This window comes from Pseudorca crassidens, chromosome 4 (assembly GCF_039906515.1).
Source record: "Pseudorca crassidens isolate mPseCra1 chromosome 4, mPseCra1.hap1, whole genome shotgun sequence".
Lineage (NCBI taxonomy): Eukaryota > Metazoa > Chordata > Mammalia > Artiodactyla > Delphinidae > Pseudorca > Pseudorca crassidens.
In genome coordinates this window covers 128,862,698-128,883,679 of record NC_090299.1, presented here as the reverse complement: position 1 = coordinate 128,883,679, position 20,982 = coordinate 128,862,698, and the positions used below count along the sequence as shown (strand labels likewise).

The 20,982-nt window shown below is 37.7% G+C and overlaps 1 protein-coding gene across 1 annotated transcript in view; it reads right to left on the bottom strand.

Annotated features, from left to right (window-relative positions):
- The window catches only part of TTC29 (tetratricopeptide repeat domain 29), a 253,274-nt gene extending 238,462 nt beyond the window's left edge, over positions 1-14,812 (bottom strand). The window contains exons 1-4 of the mRNA XM_067734746.1: positions 14,690-14,812; positions 13,988-14,034; positions 8,278-8,375; positions 6,194-6,277 (exon numbers count right to left, since the gene is read on the bottom strand). Coding sequence (XP_067590847.1) covers positions 6,194-6,277; positions 8,278-8,369 — 176 coding nt within the window. The 5' untranslated portion in view covers positions 8,370-8,375; positions 13,988-14,034; positions 14,690-14,812. The remainder of the gene's footprint in view (positions 1-6,193; positions 6,278-8,277; positions 8,376-13,987; positions 14,035-14,689) is intronic.
- Between the last annotated feature and the right edge of the window lie 6,170 nt (positions 14,813-20,982).

Genomic DNA, 20,982 nt, shown 5'->3' with positions numbered 1-20,982 from the left:
TGGTCTCCAAATAGTTGTGGAAATCAAAGATTAGCAAAGTCAGGTAACCTGCAAAAAATTACAGAAGTATTAATAGCAGAGCCAAATTTCCAGCTGAGGAAGAAATCATCTCCCCTAACAGCCAGAGCTGCAATGTCATGATTCCTATGCTTTTCCCTTACAAAGATTTTTTTTAGGTCTATTTAGAGCTGATAAGTTTAAACACCATATGTGAAAATAATATTTTAAAGAAAACTTTTTTTAACATCTTTATTGGAGTATAATTGCTTTACAATGTTTAGTTTCTGCTGTATAACAAAGTGAATCAGCTATATGTTTACATATATCCCCATATCCCTTCCCTCTTGCATCTCCCTTCCACCCTCCCTATCCTACCCCTCTAGGTGGTCACAAAGCACCAAGCTGATCTTCCTGTGCTATGCAGCTGTTAAAGCAAAGACATAAATGCCTAAGAAATTGGCATTTCTGTGTTCCGTTGACATTTGAAATCTTTCCTCCTTTCGTATTTATTTAGACTTGGCTTTGGTGTAAATTTGAGATCCTTTTTGCACTTATTAAACAATTTTTAAAAGTGCCTTTCAACTGCATTTTTTAAATTCCCAAATTGTAAACTTTATTGATATCAATATTCTTTTTAAAAACTTTATTGTCAAAAATTCTTTTCTTTCCTAGTTTCACATCTTAGAGATCTGCTGTGGAAGACAGTATCAGAATGTAAATAAGTAAATAATAAAAATAAAAAGGAGTGGCATCTCTCCTGTGTTCCCATGTGTATTCTCTGCTGTTGCTTTTTTTTATACATTCAGGAGAAAGTAAGGAATAGTTGTCTCTCCACTTCAGAACACCAAAATCCTGTCTCTTTTTCTTGAATAAGGAAGAAGATCTTAAAACCCAATTTGCTACTTAGAAGGAAAGAGGGTCATCTTCCTTTCCTTCTCTCTCCTGCCTATTCCTGTTAGTCAAGTAACCATTTATTCAGCAATTGGCATCTTCAGAAAGTTTAACTGGCAAACCTCTGCATGGAATTTAATTTATTACTTTAAAAGAGATGCAAAATGTTAAGATAAAACTAGATGATATCACAAAATTATTCAAAAGTAAACAAGATGAATGAAGCAGAGGAAGAGCTCACCTAAAGGGGCCTAAATTCCCATAATGTTATCATGAAATAGTATATCGTGAATAAACATCTTCACCTTGTTACAGATACTTTGAGTGCCTGACCATGGAGCAAATCCAAATGCTAAATTTTCTCATAACAAGTATATCTGTAGTTTGTAAAAGCACCTTTGGAAGACAGTTTTGGAATATTTTCAAGATGAAAACCTAAGATGGGCAAAATGCTAATTTACTTTAACTGAGTAAGTATAATACAGTTCAAAGGCAGGAGAGAGAGGTTGTGCTGCCCAAGTGACGCTCAGTAAACACCAATTGGTGACGCTGAAAGATATTCTGAAAGAAAGCAATATCTTGGAGATGTACACAATTTTGAGCTAAATCTATTCTTCTGTATAATAGAACTTGATATCTGAAGCAGAAAATAATATTGAGCAGATTAACATTCTCTGTCCCTTGATAATTTTGCTTATTAGTATCCTCATATACACAGCTAAAGCTGTAAAAACTGCCCCCAGAAAATTTTATTTGAATCTATAAATACACTTTTATTACTTAGCTACTCAAAGCAATTATGATATGATAATAAGTGATACTTTAAGTATCACTTAAATAATGCATTCTGATAATATAGTACAGAATAAAAAAGCACAAAGTACAGAACTACAACATGCCCTTCTTTAGTTGGTAAAGATCAGTTAAATACTATCAATGGACTATTCAACGGCTTATCTAAGAAAGTCAAATTACCAGTGTCAACTATGTTGTACTTTAGTACAATACGTTTGAAAAAAATATACCTATTAGGCACAGCAATAATCTGGTCACTTAAAAGTAATAAAGTATAGTAGAATTCCTTCTGTAAATGTGGATGATAAAAAACTCAGAAGCCCTTTGCCTTTGACCCATTTTACCCCAATCCAAGGTAAAATGATCCCCCATCAATTGGGTTTGACCATTCCAGAAAAAACTACTTTAGCTTGTCTTGCTCAATTACTCACTTAAATTTTATACTCTTACTTGTAAACATATAACATTTTTGAGGAATTAAACTTCCTCAATACAACAGTTAAACTAGCTACCTACAACACTGAACTAAAAAATGTTGTAATCAAAAAATATTCAAAGCAGGATACCTATTTCATGGTGTTAGTAATCCAACATTTATTCTTCACTAATTTATTCATTTAACAGCAAGTTATTGAGCTCCGCCCGAGTGCCAGGCCCTGTTTAAGTCCTGGGGACACAGTGGCGTACACACAGACACGTTCCTGTCCTGTGGGGCATCCATTCCACTAGGGATGACACAGCTGATGTACAAACTCCCAACAGAAGATGAGGATCAGCTGACTGCAGAAATACACCCAGGTGATTTGACTGGGAATAAGTGTGAGTGGGGTGAGGGCTCCTTGATTATGGGGTCAGGGAATAGCAGACTGAGGTCACATTCAAGGTGACACCTGCATGACAAGAAGTGTCAGCAGTAAGGCCACACTGAAAGGAGTGAATGGTAGAGAGAACGGGGGATAAGGCCAGAGAGGTCAGCAAAGCCCAAATCACACACAGCTTTAGGTCATGATGAAGAGTTTAGAGTTTATCATAAGACCAATGGGAAGCTCTTGGAGGGTTTTAAACAGGTGAGTGTCCCCATGATCTAATTTTTAAAAGGTCATTCTCGTGGCTGAATTGTGGTGGAATTCAAGGGGATTTTAGAAGAGCAAGTAGGAGACTCTTCTAGTGATCTTGGCAAGAGATGATGGTGACTATGCAATGAAGAGAATAGATGAACACAGGATAAGTTTTGGAGTTATATCTGATAGTACCTACTGATGCATTAGATGGGGGAGTGGTGGTGAAGGCAAGGTGAAACTCAAGGCTGCCTTGGTACCATTTACTGAACTGAGGGAAGACTGGGGGAGGGATATTAGGAGGGGGGAGTGTGAGGGGCAGCAGAGGTAAAGCAAGAGTCCAGTGGGGGGCCATGTTAGCCTTGGAATGTGTATTAAAAATTCAAGTAAATATGTCAAGGAAACAGTTGGATATAAAAATTTGAGGCTTAATGGAGAGGTCAGGGCTGGATTTATAAATGTGATAGCCATCAGGTATTGCTTGTATTTAAAGCTATAGGACTAGATCCAGGTAGAGAGTGTAGCTGGAGTAGAGGGTCAAAGACCCACCCCTAGAACAATCCACCATTGAGAGTTTGAAAACAGAAAAGCAGCCAGCAAAGGAGACTGAAGGCAGCATAGTTGAAGAGTTTGGAGGAAAACCATAGAACATGGCATCCTGGAAGCCACAAGCACAGAATGTTCAAGGACAGAGTATTCATCTCTATCAAATAATGTGAAGACATCAGGCAAGATGAGGACAGAAACATGACCATTAGATGTAATAAAAATGGAGGACATCAGTCACAGTAAACAGATTTCAGTGAGTTCTGGGTCTGGAAACCTATTTAGAGTCAATTGAGCTAAGAATGCGATGTGGAAAGATGGAGACAATGCTTCTGGTTACTGCGAAGGGTACAGAAAAATGGGGTAGAAACTGGAGGAGGAAAAAAAGTCAAGGGAGATACTAGGGTAGATACGAATATTAGTGAGATTGCTTCAATGGAAAAGGAGAAACTGATGATATAGCAAGAAAACACATTTAACTGGTGGAGAAAGTCTTGGAACAAGTAAGAGGGGATGGTATCCAGAGCACAAGTAGAGACATCATCCTTAGACAAGAACAGGAACTCTCCACCCATTGCAATAGGTGGGACACAGAGTGTGAGTTTACGTATTAGTAGGTTGGTATGTTTTGGAGTAGATGATGAAGTGTTATTCTGGGACTAGACAAAGAACACATCCATATTACAGGATATCAAAGCTAGTGTACATGAATTATTTAAGTATGTATTTCTGTTATCATCTTAGGGAAGAATAAGGCAGTTTAGAGAAGAATTTGAGAATATATCTTAGATACTGCTTTTGCCTGATTGGAAATTTGATTCACCAGTTTCTCCCCTTTATATTCTTGTATACTGAGGATCTGTGACGCACCAGTTTGATCATTTTGTAATGCTAACAGATATGGAGTCAAACTCAAAATCTGTCTTCTTTGGCAGGTTTTATCCAACATCTTAATTTTCTCTGATTTTTTCCAGACCTCTAGGCTGCACCTCACAGTATAATTATGCAACTCATTCATTGCATGTTTATTTCCTGCTTGTATTATTTCAAATAGAGACAAGGATAAGACCAAGTACTTTATACTAAAATAACATTGTTTTCCCCTCTGTGAAAAACCTAGTGTTAGATATAAAGTAGGCACTTAATAAATGTTTGCTGACCAATTTACCTTTTAGAGTTCAATGGCTGATAAAAAGTTTTACACAGAAATTCTTTGGAATATGCATAATTCCTCATGGCGCCTGCTGGGTGCTGCTGAGAGATGCTGAAATCAATTTTCTCCTTTACATGCTATTCAGTTTGTTTGGGGCAAGGTCTACAAGGTATATCCATCAGGAGCATAATAGTGAGCCAAGTACAAGTTACCTTCCTACTAAGGTTTGCACCCACTATCTTTGAGCTGTGATATAAAAAATTATTCAAGGGTAGGAAGCTTTAAGGAGAATTCAACAGTAAGGGTTGAGAATTACCCAGGGCTATTTGTGTTCTGTAGCATAATATGGATTTGAAATCAATTTGGTAATATCCTTAGTGAAAAAAAAAATATTTGTAACAGAACACTCATTAACATAGCCTATTTTGCATTGTCTTATAATAATGTTTTCTTCAGTGCAGACTGAAAGCAGATATTAAGTATATAGATGTCTAATTTGTTAAAATATGTGAAGCATAAGTTTAATTCCAAATTTAATTCTTAAGCCAATTATAGCTATTTAGGTATATTTAAATCAGAAAGCAAATATCACTCATATATATTTTTCTTTTAAGAAGGAATTGTATCATCAGACAACACTGACCTTTAATTTTGTCCAATAGGCTACCATGGAAAGCTAATGAATTAGCAATTAGAATAGCAGTTAAAAACCAAAGGTCCCAGATATTACACTTGGCAGTCAATACAACTCCAAGGAAGACAGTGATTATAGCTACTATAAATTTTGTCACTCTATAAAATAAAGCAGCTACTGATAGAATGAACTATTCCATTTTTCCATGCTATATGCATACTGACAATTATCTAATGAAATATATCAAGAGACTTAGAATTTTAGACTATGTGAAAACCTATACCAAAACCATCAATACGAATACCCTGTGAGCGGAATCCCATAGCACTAGGCAACATTAATAGAGACAATCTTTTAAAAGCATTTATTGTATAAAATATTTTTGAATAGTTGAATAGCTGAATCATTTAATGAATTCTGTAAGATGCATGTGCATATATAAGATTTCTATTTGTCAATACTTACATATAAAAATCTGATAACAGAGTCACCAAGTCTATAGGTAAGAAATATTAAACCTGTTTAGCTATTATTCTAGGTTTCTATTTATTTCTCACTAACCTACTTGGATTTTTATACTGTTTTTACTCAGATCATAAATTAGGTTCTGACTAGCCATAAAATGGCAAAGTTTACTTTGTTCATTAAAAAAATAAATCCAGACAATTTAGAATTATTTTTAAATTAACCAATAAACTATGATCCATTAATTCTTTTTGTGGGTTCTTGGCAGGAGAGAGAATATACATTAGTAAGGGATTTTTTTTTAAATCACCAGGAAAAAAGATATATGAATCCTTCTCTTAAAGTTTTTTTTTCTCCCCCATGGAGGCAATATACCTTAAAATGGAAGTTATTAAGCAATTAATAACACAGAATAAACTAAAATATTGCAAATATGATAGTATAATATCTTGGTAAATATGAGAATTTTGAAAGTCATAAAATTAAAGACTGATATGTGTAAGATCAATAGACATGATTTATCACTATTTAATATGAGCTTTAATTTTTAAATGCTATGTTCCAATAAAAAAGTGGACTGCACAGGAAAATTGAAATTTCAATAAAGAATCAAACTTTATATTAAAGTACCTTTAAGAGGTATATACTTACGCAGCAACCTCCTCTTTTGACAATCCTTTGAAATTCACCTCCAGATAATGATCTATGTCGTCTTTTTCTTTGATCAATTGAGACCTAAATGAAATGGAAAGAAATAATAAAGCATTGCCTTAAATCGAGTTGAAAAGCTACCAAACATATAAAATGCCACCAGAAGAACAGAAATATTCTGGGGACAATATCATAGATAATAAATGTTCTGTAAAAGCTATAGAGTTAGGTTGTTCATTGATAATTTCAAAATTTTAATTTTCTTGAATGGAAAGAGGCAGAGAAGAATACTAACCTCAGTGTGTAAACAGATAAAACACCAACACATTAAAATACTCGCATTCTTAAGTAAATAGGGTTTTCTCCTCAAAGCATTATAAGATCTTCCATTTTACTCATGTTCTCTCATAATATAACTTTCCAGCTACAGAAGTCAGATTCTGTTTGGCACAGGATCTTGAACTAATAATACTTATTTGATACAAATGTGTTAAAATTATTGGTTGCAAACATTACAGAATTTTGCTCTGACATGCTGTTTGAGTGGTTTTTAAAATCACACATAAAACTCAAATTATTATTAAAAGTTCAAGGTGAAAGTGATTTTAAGAAGACTTTAATGAGAAATATATTACACATGTAGTATGTTCAATCTTCATACACCTGGCACCTTTAAAAATAAGCAGACTATGAACATCTTATGACAATAGGAGTATGGGATACACAGATACCTTTTTATTCAGAAGCTAATGGAGAATGTTGATACAAAGCTTTGCCTTAAATGGTTATGAAAAAAATGTTTTTTTTCAATAAAATGAATACAAAAAAATTTTCTTTAAAATCTCTCTTATTCTAGGGATGTGAGACTGGGCTATGTTTTTGCTCGTGTTGAAAAGAAAATGTAATCTCAATTATTACAAAAGACAGGAAGAAGCAGCTAGCTATTTCAGATTTTGTAAATACATCACATTATTCAAGAGGAAAATGGAAAATAAGAATGTATATACTGGAATTATGCATCTATTGAAAATTTTCTATTTTTCACATTATTTGAAAATAAAATTACAATTTTCTACACTTCTATTTTACTATTTCTACAGTTTTCAATTCTATTACCAAAGAACTTTGATGGTAGTTCAGCTGAATGTATTTATTTTGGTCCAGGGGCTTTGGTCTTTGCCAGAAATACCAAAAATGAGGTATGGTCCTTCTCAGAACAAAGTAGTCTCATAATACTTTGATCATTATGCCTTGTAGGAATTGAAAGGTAAGCATAAAAAAAATCAAACCTATATATAGGTTTTAATTTTCTTGAATGGAAAGAGGCAGGGAAGAATACTAACCTCAGTGTGTAAACAAATAAAACACCAACACATTAAAATACTCTGCATTCTTAAGTAAATGGGTTTTTCTCCACATCCACCTATCCTGTATATAGGTTTATATTGATAAATAATATGTGCATTACTAAAAATCAATAAAACTATAAGTGGAAATTTCTAAATAACACAATCTTAGTTAATATTCATAATTATGATAAAATACATCAAGTTCCTGTCCTGCAGTTTTTCGGCTGCATTTGAAAACTCCATAAGCTCAGCAGACATTCACAGGCAGTGGTGGTTCGATGATGCATTTTCAAGCCCCAGGATCATTTCAGGAGCTAAATCGTGCCTGCCAGTTTACCCCGGTAGTAAGACTGTGTCATCCTTCCTCCAAAACAGAAATCAGTGCTTGGGACCTTGTGGTTTAGATGCCATACATCTTTCATGCCTAAAGCTTCTGCTTTCAATTCTCCACACGTATTTGAAAAAGGAAATGTATTTCCAAAGCTTTACAGGAAGCACAATATAATGGTAATAGAAAAGAAAATGATCAAATGAGTGCTAGCCTGCTAAATAAATAGATTCTTAATCTTTGAATGAGGTTCATCAATCCTTCTGAAACAGCAAATTTGAATATTCTGAATATAACAGTATACTTTTGTTTTCAAACAATTTTGTTTTCTGAGATATGCTATTTACATTTTTTACTGCAAGAAATTTGTTCTGTAGGAATAAAAAATGAAAGCCAGGGTCACGTACCTTGGAATTGTTCTGGGGGAACATGGCAGCTTCTGTCTGGCTAAGGCCGTAAGCTTTGGGCGTGTCATGCACAGTGGGGGCAGGGTGGTCATTTTGGACTACCAAAAAAAAAAAACCAGAAATGGTATTTTAAAGAATAAATCATTCAAAGAATCTTTTAAGACATTATTAGAGATCCACAGTCAGTTGTCTGAGCCGAGAATGCCTCTGTGTGTAGATCTATAGCTCTGTTATTCAGTCATGAAGCTCAGAGAGTGAATTCTGCAGGTTGCTTCTCTCATTATTTTCTTCTACTATCTACCTTTTGGCCAATTTATTACTTGTCTGCACCTCCATCACAAAATGGAAAAGGAGAAAATTTGATAAATGCATTGAAGATTCAGACAATTAGGAGCTTTGTTATGGGTTTTGTTAGTGGAGCTGGTTGCAATTAAAAAGTGAAGATTTTTAGGACAGCTATAGATTTCAAATGCTCATGCTTTTCTCTCCTGTTACAATCAATAATTAAAATTTTTTCATACTTTGCTGTCTTCTAAAACTTTCTCACTCACAAATAAAGCCTTTCCCTTAGAAGTGATAAATGCTAAGAACAATTCTCAACAAGGAGACAGCTTCCCTGAAAGAGCACATAGCTACAACACTGTACAGATCACTTCAAAATGTAGTGGTTTAATCGCACCAAAAAGAATAAAATACCTAGGAATAAACCTACCTAAGGAGGCAAAAGACCTGTACTCTGAAACCTATAAGATGCTGATGAAAGAAGTTGAAGACAATACAAACAGATGGAAAGATACACCATGTTCTTGGATTGGAAGAATAAATATTGTTAAAATGACTGTACTACCCATGGCAATCTACAGATTCAATGCAATCCCTATCAAATTACCAATGGCATTTTTCACAAAACTGGAACAAAAAATTTGAGAATATGTATGGAAATACAAAAGACCCCAAAGAGCCAAAACAATCTTGAGAAAGAAGAATGGAGCTGGAGGAATCACACTCCCTCATTTCACACTATACTACAAAGCTACAGTAATCAAAACAGTATGGTACCAGCACAAAAACAGACACAAAGATCAATGGAACGGGATAGAAAGTCCAGAAATAAATCCATACTCTTAAGGTCAACAAATCTATGATGAAGGAGGTGAGAATATATAATGGAAAAAAGACAATCTCTTCAATAAGTGGTGCTGGGAGAACTGGACAGTTACATGTAAAAGAATGAGATTAGAACATTCTCTAACACCATATACAAAATTAAACTCAAAATGGATTAAAGACCTAAATGTAAGACTGGATATAAAGTTCCTAGAGGAAAACATAGGCAGAACATTCTTTGACATAAATTGCAGCAGTATTTTTTTGGATCTGTCCCCCAGAGTAATGGAAACAAAAGCAAAGATAAACAAATAGCACCTAATTAAACTTAAAAGACTTTGCACAACAAAGGAAACCATAAACAAAATGAAAAGACAACCTATGAAATGAGAGAAAATATTTGCAAACAATGTGACTGACAAGGGATTAATTTCCAACATGTACAAATAGCTCATACAGCTCAATATCTAAAAAGCAAACAACCCAATCAAAAAATGGGCAGAGACCTAAATAGACATTTCTCCAAATAAGACATACAGATGGCCAACAGGCACGTGAAAAGATGCTCAATGTCACTAATTATTAGAGAAATACAAATCAAAACTACAATGAGGTGTCACCTCACACGAGTCAGAATGGCCATCATCAAAAAGCCTGCAAGTAATAAATGCTGGAGAGAGTGTTAAAAAAAAGGAAATCTCCTACACTGTGAGTAGGAATGTAAATTGGTGCAGCCACTATGGAAAACAGTATGGAGTTTCCTTAAAAAAAACTAAAAATAGAGTTACCATATGATCCAGCAATCCCATTCCTGGGCACATATCTGGAAAAGATGAAAACTCTAAATCAAAAAGATACATGCACCCCCATGTTCACAGCAGCACTATTTACAATAACCACGACATGAGAGCAACCTAAATGCCCATTGACCAATGAATGGATAAAGAAGATATGATACACACACACACACACACACACACACACACACACACACACACAGTGGAAATATTACTCAGCCATAAAAAGAATGAAATAATGCCATTTGCAGCAACACGGATGGACCTAGAGATTATCATACTAAGTGAAGTAAGTCAGACAGAGAAAGACAAATATCATATGATATTACTTATATGTGGAATCTTAAAAAAACTGATACAAATGACCTTATTTACAAAGTGGAAATAGACTCACAGATGCAGTAAAAAAAATCTTATGGTTACCAAAGGGGAAAAGGGGAGGGATAAATTAGAAATTTGGGATTAACAGATACACACTACTATATATAAAATAAACAATAGGATCTACTGTAGAGCACAAGGAACCATATTCAGTACCTTGTAATAACCTATACTGGAAAAGAATTTGAAAAAGAATATACATATATATATTCATATATATATATAATTGAATCAATTTGCTATATACTTGAAACATTGTAAATCAACTATACTTCAACTAAAAAAAAAGTAGCAGTTTAAAACAATAATCAAAGTAAAAAGAAGTCTTTTACTTTATGTGGGTCAGGAATTAGGAGAAAGCACAATGGGAATGGATGGCTTTTCTCTACTCAATTTTGACTGGGGCCTCTGCTGGGAAGACTCAGAGCATGGGGGTAACTCAGTGGTGGGAAACAGGAATTTTCTGTAAGGTCTTCACTCATGTAACTGGTGGCTGATGCTACTAGCTGGGACCTCAGCTGGGGCTGTCTGTCAGAACACATACATGTGACCTCCTCATACAACTTGGGCTTCCTCTCAGTATGGCAGCCTCAGACTTCTTAGGTGGCAACTCAGGGCTCCAAAGGCAAGTACCCAAAGAAAAGCCAGATGGAAGCTGTATCCCCTTCTAGGGCCTGGCTTTGGAAGTCACATAGCATCTCTTCCACTGTAAAAATCGGCTGCTCACCAGTAGCCAAGGGATGAATAAGAGCAGAAAAAGATGAAGTCAGAGAAGCTAAGGAGGAATCTGGTGCTGTTCTGATGGTATAGGGTCTTGAAAGTTACTGTAAAAAAATGTGACTTTTACTCTGATTGGAGGATTTTGAGCCCAGGAGTGACACGGTCTGAGTTACACCTTGAAAGGATTGCTCTGGCTTCTCTTTTGGACTTAGACTGTAGGGGGCAGAAGGAAAGGCAGCGGAGGCCAGTTGGAGGTTGCTGTGAAATCTGGGTGACAGAGAATGATAGAGGTGGACAGACATGGTCACAGCCGAGGTAGCACCACCTGTGGCCAGCAGAGACAAGATATTCCTCTAGTGCTACAAAGCCATGGGGGGACGGAGGGTGGAAAGCAATGAGATTTGAGGGAAAATCTTTTGAAATTCAGTGTAGAAATAGGCAGTTTTTTGTTTCTGAAAAAAAGATTATTACTCCAGCCTGAAAATAATTATTCACATAATTAAAGAGAATATTCTAATGGAGATCAGTGTCATGATATAACAGAATCCTGATATTACCCAGATTATCAGTGCATGGTATGATCCATGAAATATAAGGTCAACTTATTTTTATACAGTTGTAGCTTTAAAGCACTCAGTCTAAACAGCAAATGTTAGTCCTCTCCTCCAAAACAAACATTAGAAACATAATGTATTATACTCCATAACTTCCTAATATAGTGACTTAACTCTTTTGTATTTAAAAATAAATCTGTTTTTCTGATCACATGTTTTATCAACCCTTTGAGTTAATTGGATAACCAGAACTTACTAAGTGGCAACATTATGTAGAACATGTGGCAAGAAGTTAAAACTAACATAGGATTAGACCTCGTGTACAGATTTGAAGGGCAAAGGCTCCCTAAACCTACCTCTTGTAAGCCTATTTCAGAGAAGCTGTGAAGACTCTACGTTCCAGAGTCCTCCAAGGATATGGAGCAAATCTGGGCCATCTCAGTTCTTAACCCAGACCTCTCTGCCCCCAGGGGATTTGGAAGGGGAAAGAAACAATGCCTGTGCTGGCTTCAGCACGCAGGTCCTTCCCTGACAAATTAAGACTTTGTTCTGAGAGCTCCCACTTTGGTCATCAAGGGCACTGGGCAGAGGTATCTCTGCATAATTGCAGGGACCTCTGAAGGGTTCCCCAAGGAACTTCAAAACGACAAAAGAGTACTTGTAATTTCTCCCCAAACTAGGAAGACCCACCTACTTGTACACAGATAGAGGGATCAAACCCCAGAAGCTCCGATCCATCTCACATTTCCCATCAAGGTGTGTATAAGCCTCCCAAGAACTGGCCTACCAGGTTGGGACATAAAATTTATCCTTATTGATGTTTACTTGGGTCAGGCTGTTTTTCCTAGAAAATATAAGCCTCTAATGAAATCTTATGCAAATGTTATATACACGGAGAGGAAAACGTCTTCTTTGTCACCCAGATCAACTGCGATTTTTCTTTTTCAAAATCAGAGTCAACGTTTCCAACCATTAAAGTTTCAGCTGCCAGTTCCTTCATTTTGCTCCTCTCTGATCTGAGAACATTAGCAGCAGGAGCACCTTTACTCTTAAATTTAGTTTAATGTAAGTATTGCAAGGCCTGCTGGCAAGCCTCAAGGCACAACTCTGAATGGGGGTGGTCAGGGCAGAATGATAAAGTGGGTGCTACTGCAGGAAGGGGAATGGTTCAGATTCAGGTATATAAGGGAGGATAATGAGAGGTACTACTTTGGCTGGTACCAAAATGAGCTTAGCCCCAGAAGGTTAGGGTGAAGCAGTCTGTTAGGGGACCGAGAGGCAGCTCCCCCAGTGCTACCAAACGGGCAGTCTACTCCGGCCACCACAGGTGCTGAGACAAAGATCAAAAGCCTGCCTTTAGCCATTCCACTCTTGGTATTCAGAAGAGATTTGGTGGATTCTCTGATCTCCTGGTTGGCTCCTGTTTCACAGTTACAGTCTCTAAGTTTGGCCCGCACATGCAAAAAACAAATGAGAATGGAGAAATACAGGATGAAGGGTTTGAGAGGGATGGATCAGGCTGAATGTGTCCCATGGTGTGAGTTTACATTTCTGGTCCCCAGGTAAAATTCTTCAAAGAGTAGCCCTCTTGCTCATGATCCCCAGAGATCCTTATCAGGAAACACAAAGGAGGGGGAGGCCTAGAGTTGTATAGGCAGAGGCTACCTGGGAGTAACTATGTCTGAGGCCGACCACTGTCTCCAGAATTCAGTCATTTGGGGGTAAAAGCTGAAATGTGAGAAATAAAGCCAATAAACCAGAGCAAGCAAATGTATCATGTGTCATCAAGAGAGTTCAAAATAAATATGATTTTACTATCACCAACAAAATCATTGATAAGAATTGGAACTTTTCATATTATCACCATAAGCTCTTTTACTATGAAAGTTTAAAGAAAACTACAGAAGAAATATCAATAATTTGCTCCCGAAAAGAGTAAAAAAAAAATCACATAAAATAGCTTAAAGAGTCAGTAAATGTTTATCCCTTGTATCATAATTTTTGCATACATCTAGCATTCTATGGTAGGTTATTAGGTTGTTAAATAAATAGAAATCACAGATTTCCTACTCACTAACATTTATTGACAGTTAAATCAAAATTTAAAGCGGGAAAAGTGTTTGAAGGCAGGCCATGTTTCATTCGACTTACATTTGGAGATTACTGCTGAAGGCCTCTCCAGGCTTACAGACTTCAGCCTGAAAATTTGGAAGCAAAGAATAACAGCAAAGGAGAGAAGGAAAAAAGTTAAAAATTAGTTAAAGGAATAACCCCCCTTCCTGCTCCAAATAGTGGAATAAGATTTATTCATACAACAAAAACCAGGTACTTACTATACAGTTAGATAAACTTAAAAAAAAAAATCCTGCTGTGATAGATGACTTATTATGTCGATGATTAAAGATGCAAACCATAAAAAAAATTACAAAGTATAGCTCCTATGGAAGAAACTAATCACTAATTCAATGAAATGCCAATACATCTGAAATATGTATGTGTTTTGATATATTCTTATACAAATGTGACATTAGGGATCTCTCAAACTTATGACAGACTGGGTTATCTACCAAAACCGAGGGCATCTCAGTTCCCTTGTGCTCCCATCCAGTTCTAAACAGGACTAATTGATTTATTCCTACTCCTGTTTATTTTTTCCATTGCCCTCACAGGGTGAACTGGGCGGCGAGAAGAGCGCCTTTCTGCGCTCCTCCTTCTATGCATTTCTTGAAGTAAATGGTGAGGGCCTTGGCTCAGGAAGCCTGAGTCCCTAGATTGACGGAGGAAGGTCTGTCGGGGTCAGGGGAAGGACTGCCCGAAAGAACGACTCGTCTCTTCTAAGAGTTCGTCACGAACCTCGAGGGACTGGCCCTGGTGAACAGCTCTGGTTTTCCGTTCCGCCTAAGTGTGTCCCCGACCGGTAGCAGGTGCTGGGCGCCGGCGCTGCCCTCTCCTCCCGCGGTAGTTTCTGCACCCTGCAGAGCAGGCGCAGAGAGAAGACGCGAGAGCGTTTCCAGGGATACAGAGGGGGCGGGGAGGGCCGGGCGGGGGCGGGGTTAGGCTAAACCGGGATTCAGGATTGGGGCAGTTTCCTGGCTCGTCGGGCACGGGGGCGGAGCCTATAGGGGCGGAGCCTACTGAGCCGTGTGCTGGGTCTCCAGACCCAGCAGGCTTTTCCCGCCAGACTGCTCTCAGAAGTTAGACTTATTTCAGAAATTAGTTCACGCAACCGAAGAGCCTCGAATTTGCCGCCCTGAATCATTTCCTTCACGGCACCGAATCCTCAGTATTTTGCAACATTTCCCTGTCGTCCACAGATTGATGGAAAAACGCTCAGGCTGGGAATCAAGACCATCAAGACCCGAAGTCACTTTAACCAGCTGAATAAGTCCTTCCTTAGCCTCTGTTGCTGTCAGAACCATCTTTTTCCAGCCCCATGCAAATACCTTTCCCAATCCTGTCTCCAGAAAGAGAATCCAATTTTGAGTTGTGGTGAGCTAAAAACCCGAGGTCTCTTACATAGACTCCTCCTCCGTCCTGTCTTTATATGTATATATTTTAAAATTTCCCCTGAAACTCAGGATTTTATATTTACACCCACTTAATGTCAGCCTGTTAATCCCAGCCCATGCTTTCATCCCTCCTCTCACATATAAATGTAAGAAAGTGAGCTTCCTAGCTCATTGTCGCATACAGATAGAGGGCAAGAGAGTGAGGCTGTTGTTTTTTACTCCACCAAATATAGACGTGCTGGAAGGCAAGGCTTTTATTCATTGCCTACTGTCACGCACTGTAGGAAAGCCAGCAATACTGCTCACACCAATCATTCTACTAACCATAAATCGATTCTATTTGGACTACAAGCATAACAACCATAACCACGCTTTCATTCCAACATCTAATTTGCTGCAATAAATTACTAAATTATTTCCACCAATTTACACTATACATTCAGTTGATCACTGTGACTATCTGTGACTGGGCTCCATGCGATCCCTCACATCAGTAAGGATCATTCTATTCTCATGAACTCATTTCCCAGTTTCTAGCAACACCTTAACACAACTCCACGGTGACCTGTGTTAATTCTGTTCCAGTCCTTCCTGCCTTTTCAGGTTCAACGTCTGTGAATTCCATGCACCTTCCTTCCTACATGAGACTCTTCCAGCTGGCTTTTTGGAGGCTCCTTCCTGCCTCTTTGGACTTATTCCTCCTGCTTGCTGTTTTTTTTTTTTTTATTGGCGTGTAGTTGCTTTACAATGTTGTATTAGTTTCTGCTGTACAGCAAAGTGAATCAGTTATAAGTATACATATATCTCCTCTTTTTTAGATTTCCTTCCCATTTCGGTCACCACAGAGCACTGCATAGAGTTCCCTGTGCTATACAGTAGGTTCTCATTAGTTATCTATTTTATACATAGTAGTGTATATATGTCAATCCCAATCTCCCAATTCATCCCACCCCGCCTTGGTATCCATAAGTTTCTTCTCTATATCTGTGACTCTATTTCTGCTTTGCAAGTAAGTTCATCTGTACCATTTTTCTAGATTCCACATATAAGTGATATTATACAATATTTGTTTTTCTCTTTCTGACTTACTTCACTCTATATGACAGTCTGTAGGTTTATCCGCATCTTTGCAAACGGCACTATTTCATTCCTTTTTATGGCTGAGTAATATTCCATTGTATATATGCATACCACATCTTCTTTATCCATTCCTCTGTTGATGGACATTTAGGTTGCTTCTATGTCCTGGTTATTGTAAATAGTGCTGCAATGAACATTGGGATATATGTATCCTTTTGAAGCATGGTTTTCGACGGGTTTCATTTCTTATATAGGGTCTTAAACTTGGCACTTAGATGGGACGCTTTCTTCTCTAGTACTGACCTCAGGCCTCCCAGGCATTTATACCCCATTAGTTACCTGCCTCCAGACAGTTTTCATAACCAGTTATCCCAATGGAACTTGGTACAGCACAGACCATTGTGACTGATACTTCTCCCTGGATCATCCAGTCCTGTGGACATCCACAGTCCACATAACATGTGCTATAAAAGTGGTATCACGTTTGGTGCCTCAAGGAAGGACCACACTGCTGCCCAGGACTGAGTGGAAGTTTGTCAGTCACAAAAGTGTTCACAGAGGGGATAGTTCTTGAGATGTGATTTTGAGCCTTGAAAAAAAGAGTAGAGGTGTGTCAGGTGTACTGAAGGGAATAGAAGTGCAGAAAACCTTAGCTTTGGGGATACCACCAATTCTAGAATACAGAGGCAGAGAGCTGTAGAAGATGAATCTATCCCACAGAAAAAAATATAGCAGTAAAACGTTTTGAGCTCCAACAAAGGAAATGAAAACCTGAACACACAGCAACATATTCATTAATGTAGCATATTTAGGATTATAATTGGAATAGATGCTGATTTTATAGTATTTGTCATAGCTAGGACATGGGAAAATTATGAATACCCCTCAAGAAGATTGAAATAAAGTCATTCTGGGACTTCCCTGGTGGCACAGTGGTTAAGAATCCGCCTGCAAATGCAGGGGACATGGGTTCAATCCCTGGTCCGGGAAGATCCCACATGCCCCGGAGCAACTAAGCCCGTGCGGCACAACTACTGAGCCCAGGCACCGCAACTACTGAAGCCCGTGCGCCTAGAGCCTGTGCCCTGCAATGATAGAAGCCACCGCAATGAGAAGCCTGTGCACTGCAACGAAGAGTAGCCCCCGCTCGCAGCAACTAGAGAAAGCCTTCGTGCAGCAATGAAGACCCAATGCAGCCAAAAATAAATAAATAAATAAATTTAAAAAAGAAAAGAGAAATAAAGTCATTCTTTGAAAATAAAATAAAAGATTCATCAGTCCTTTATGAAATTGGTGAAATTTGGTTACTTATAAAAAACATTCTACAAAGAACCTTGGTCTGGCTGACTCTAAAGCTTTTCTCCTAAATTATGCTTTTAATTAACTCTTTTTCCACTAATCCCATGCTTCCCAAGCAATCTCATAAGTATAATTTATGTATAGTGTAGAGATTCTTAAATGGGTGGAAATTATGTTCTGGCTAACTAACATGAATATTTATGTTCTCCTGGAAATTATATTTTCACTGTAAATTAATACACCGGCATTTGGTTTGTGTGTCAATATGTGTGAGTTTGGTTATTTAGGGTTAAAGCCTTTACTGAGCTCGATCACCTCTGGGTATACTTCAAAGTCATGGTTCTGGATTTCCAAAATTGAGGAATACGTCTTTGACTAGGGTAATCTATCCAAGAAGGATCATCTTATACTGGCCAGTTTAGTGATCATTGACTTCTCCTGGTAATACCTCTATCATGACCCTCTTTATTACTACTAATAATGAGTCCATGTGATTTATTAAAAATTTTTAAGTACCATGAAGAACCATAAGAGAAAATAGAAGATCAATGAAACTTAATTAGTAACGTAGCTAGGAAGGCAGAATTTTGGATATTACAAACCAAAGTGTTCAAAAAACAATAATTTCAGTGGTTCTATAAACAACTTCAGCAGTAACCTCTTAATATTTTTCTAGGATAATAAGATAATTAAGGATATATCATCCATTGCAGTGGTCATGAGAGTGTACCTTATAGGCTGCTAACTACAGTGTGTGTAGTTAATCAAGGGTCCCAGTTACTGTGTTTTGAAATTTGTTTCCTCACCTTTCATGGGTCACTCACAGCCAATGACTCTGCATCAAAGGTACTAAGGCAAACCCATTCATGAGAGACACTGCACTCCCCAGAAAGCCAACTTTGGCTAAAGGATTCCCCTATGGTTTTCCTAGCTGTCTAAGATTACTTTCAATTGACCTCTCCCTCTCTCCTTGGGGTCAGAATTGCATCACAGTCTGATGGCTTTTTTAGCCTTCTTCAGCGCCTTCCCTATTTTCTCTCCAATAGGAATATCTTCAGATAAAACCCTTGCATATTACCCCATCTTTGCATCAGCTCTTGGAGGACCTGACGAGTACCTCTAAAAACTTAACTAAATTCTTATCAACATATTATGTCTTGATATTCAAAGTCAGAATGCCAATTGGGCTAATCCTGCCAGTGGCCATTAAATGGCATTTACTCTTGTCCACTTTACCCAGATGGAGAAAGTGTCTGAGAAAAGAGTCCACACTGATATATGGGCATTTTCTAGTAGCTTTCCTGAATGATCAGAGACCTGAAATAAGCACGATTGCTAACATGGGGTTTGGGGAAAGAGTTACATGGACAACTACTTAGAATGGACACAGAATGGACAGAAGAGGCTCCTAATAACCAGGTAGACATACTTTCTTGCTCAGTGGAGGTAAATTTATTCCAATGTTTACTAAATAATTTATGAACAACTTGGTCGTATTGATAGGATTGGAGGTTATACATGGTCAGGCACAGTAACAAGAATTTGCCCTCCCCAAGACAGTGACATGGTCTTTCCCACTGCTGAAAGCCCATTTGGCAACCCCATGTTCCTGACACAATACCCTGGAAGGGCCAACCTACTAGATGGTAGCAAGTTGGTCATATTATATCCCCTCCATCACAGAGGAGGCAGTATCTTGTCCTAATTAGAATAGACATGTATTCCGTATATAGGTTTGCCTTCCTTATCGGCTATGCTTCTGAAAGCAGCATCACCTATGGACTTATAAATGCCTTATTTATGGCCACAGTACCGATGGCTTCCGAGGATTAAGTCAGGGGGTTGATATTCATGGATAAACTGCCTTCACACATAACCTGTCATCCACAAAGACTGGATCTTATAGAAAGAAACAAATGAAGGCTTGAACAGCTGGCATACACTTCTTTCTAAGCTTGGGGTATTGTGCTATAGGATACAGCATGTACTCTGAACCAGGAGTACTTGTACCAGAGCCAGGATACTTGGGTCCAAGAACCAAGAGGTAGAAGAGGGAATGAATGGTACTGCTTGATATTACACCTAGTATACCATTTGCAAAAATTTACTTCTCAGCAACACAACTCCAAGATGTGCTGAGTTAAGAGTTCTCAGTAACAAAGGGAGAAATGATTCTACCAAGAGACACATTTTGTTTCCATTCTAAATCACCTCTCCCTTTAAAAAATGTTCAGATTTAAAGATGGGATGGTGACAGCAGAGCTGTCAAAGATCAAATAAACTACCATTGTGTGTGTCCTCTGTAGATAGAGCTCATCCCACAAGTCATTAAACACATAAATTCCAGAAGCGCATATCGATGTCATGTTTCACTTCCAATAACACATCAAAAGACGAGTAAAATGTTTTCAATACATTTGACACCAAATTGCTTATTTCAGTATTTTCATTTTTCTCTTCATCACCTTCTGTTCCAGAGAGAAAAAGTTGAAAATTGTGATAGAAAGTTTCAGATGTTTTCCAATAGCTTATTCTTCTAAAATATTGATGAAATTCATAATGAAAATATTTTTTAGTTTTCCTGTTAGTGCCACCAAAACGATTGAAGCAGATGATTGTTTAATAAAATAAAGAACAATGCCTATAGTCAATTCATAGGAAGCTACAGGTACCAAAGAGGTTGTTACCAAGAGGTTTTGAGAACAGTGAGAAGAAGTTATCAAGTGAAACAGAGAGCTGTGAAAATCAACTCTCATGGGCAGATGAAACCCCTGTAAAAGTAGCCCATTGTATGAATGGCTTATAACGGTGTTGCCTCTGAGACTGAGGACTTGGGGTTATCAAGGCCTAGTAGTATTTTCGGAAAATTGTGCTGTAATTGATTCCACCAAAATATAAGTTGCCTAGAAGAGATACTGTCATGACTGACAAAAACGGAAAGCAGTAGATGAAGAAAAATTTGCCATGTGTCCTGTAGCAGTTTCCAGAGAAGCTGGGGTTGACTCCAATGGCAAATTCCAATCATCGAGCCAGAGATCTCCCTAGAGTAATGCGGTCCTATAGGTGGCCAAAGCTTGGCAGATGTGTCTTGTAAGGTCAGCTGACACCATTCTTATTCTGTGCTCACCAGTGGACTTTCTGACCTACAATTTGCTTTCTGCCGTGAAATGGGAAGTTATGTCCTAAGTAAGTAATCAGGATTTGTTGCCTGGTCAAACACAGATTTGAACATAAATTGGCAATCTGGTGTATAAACTA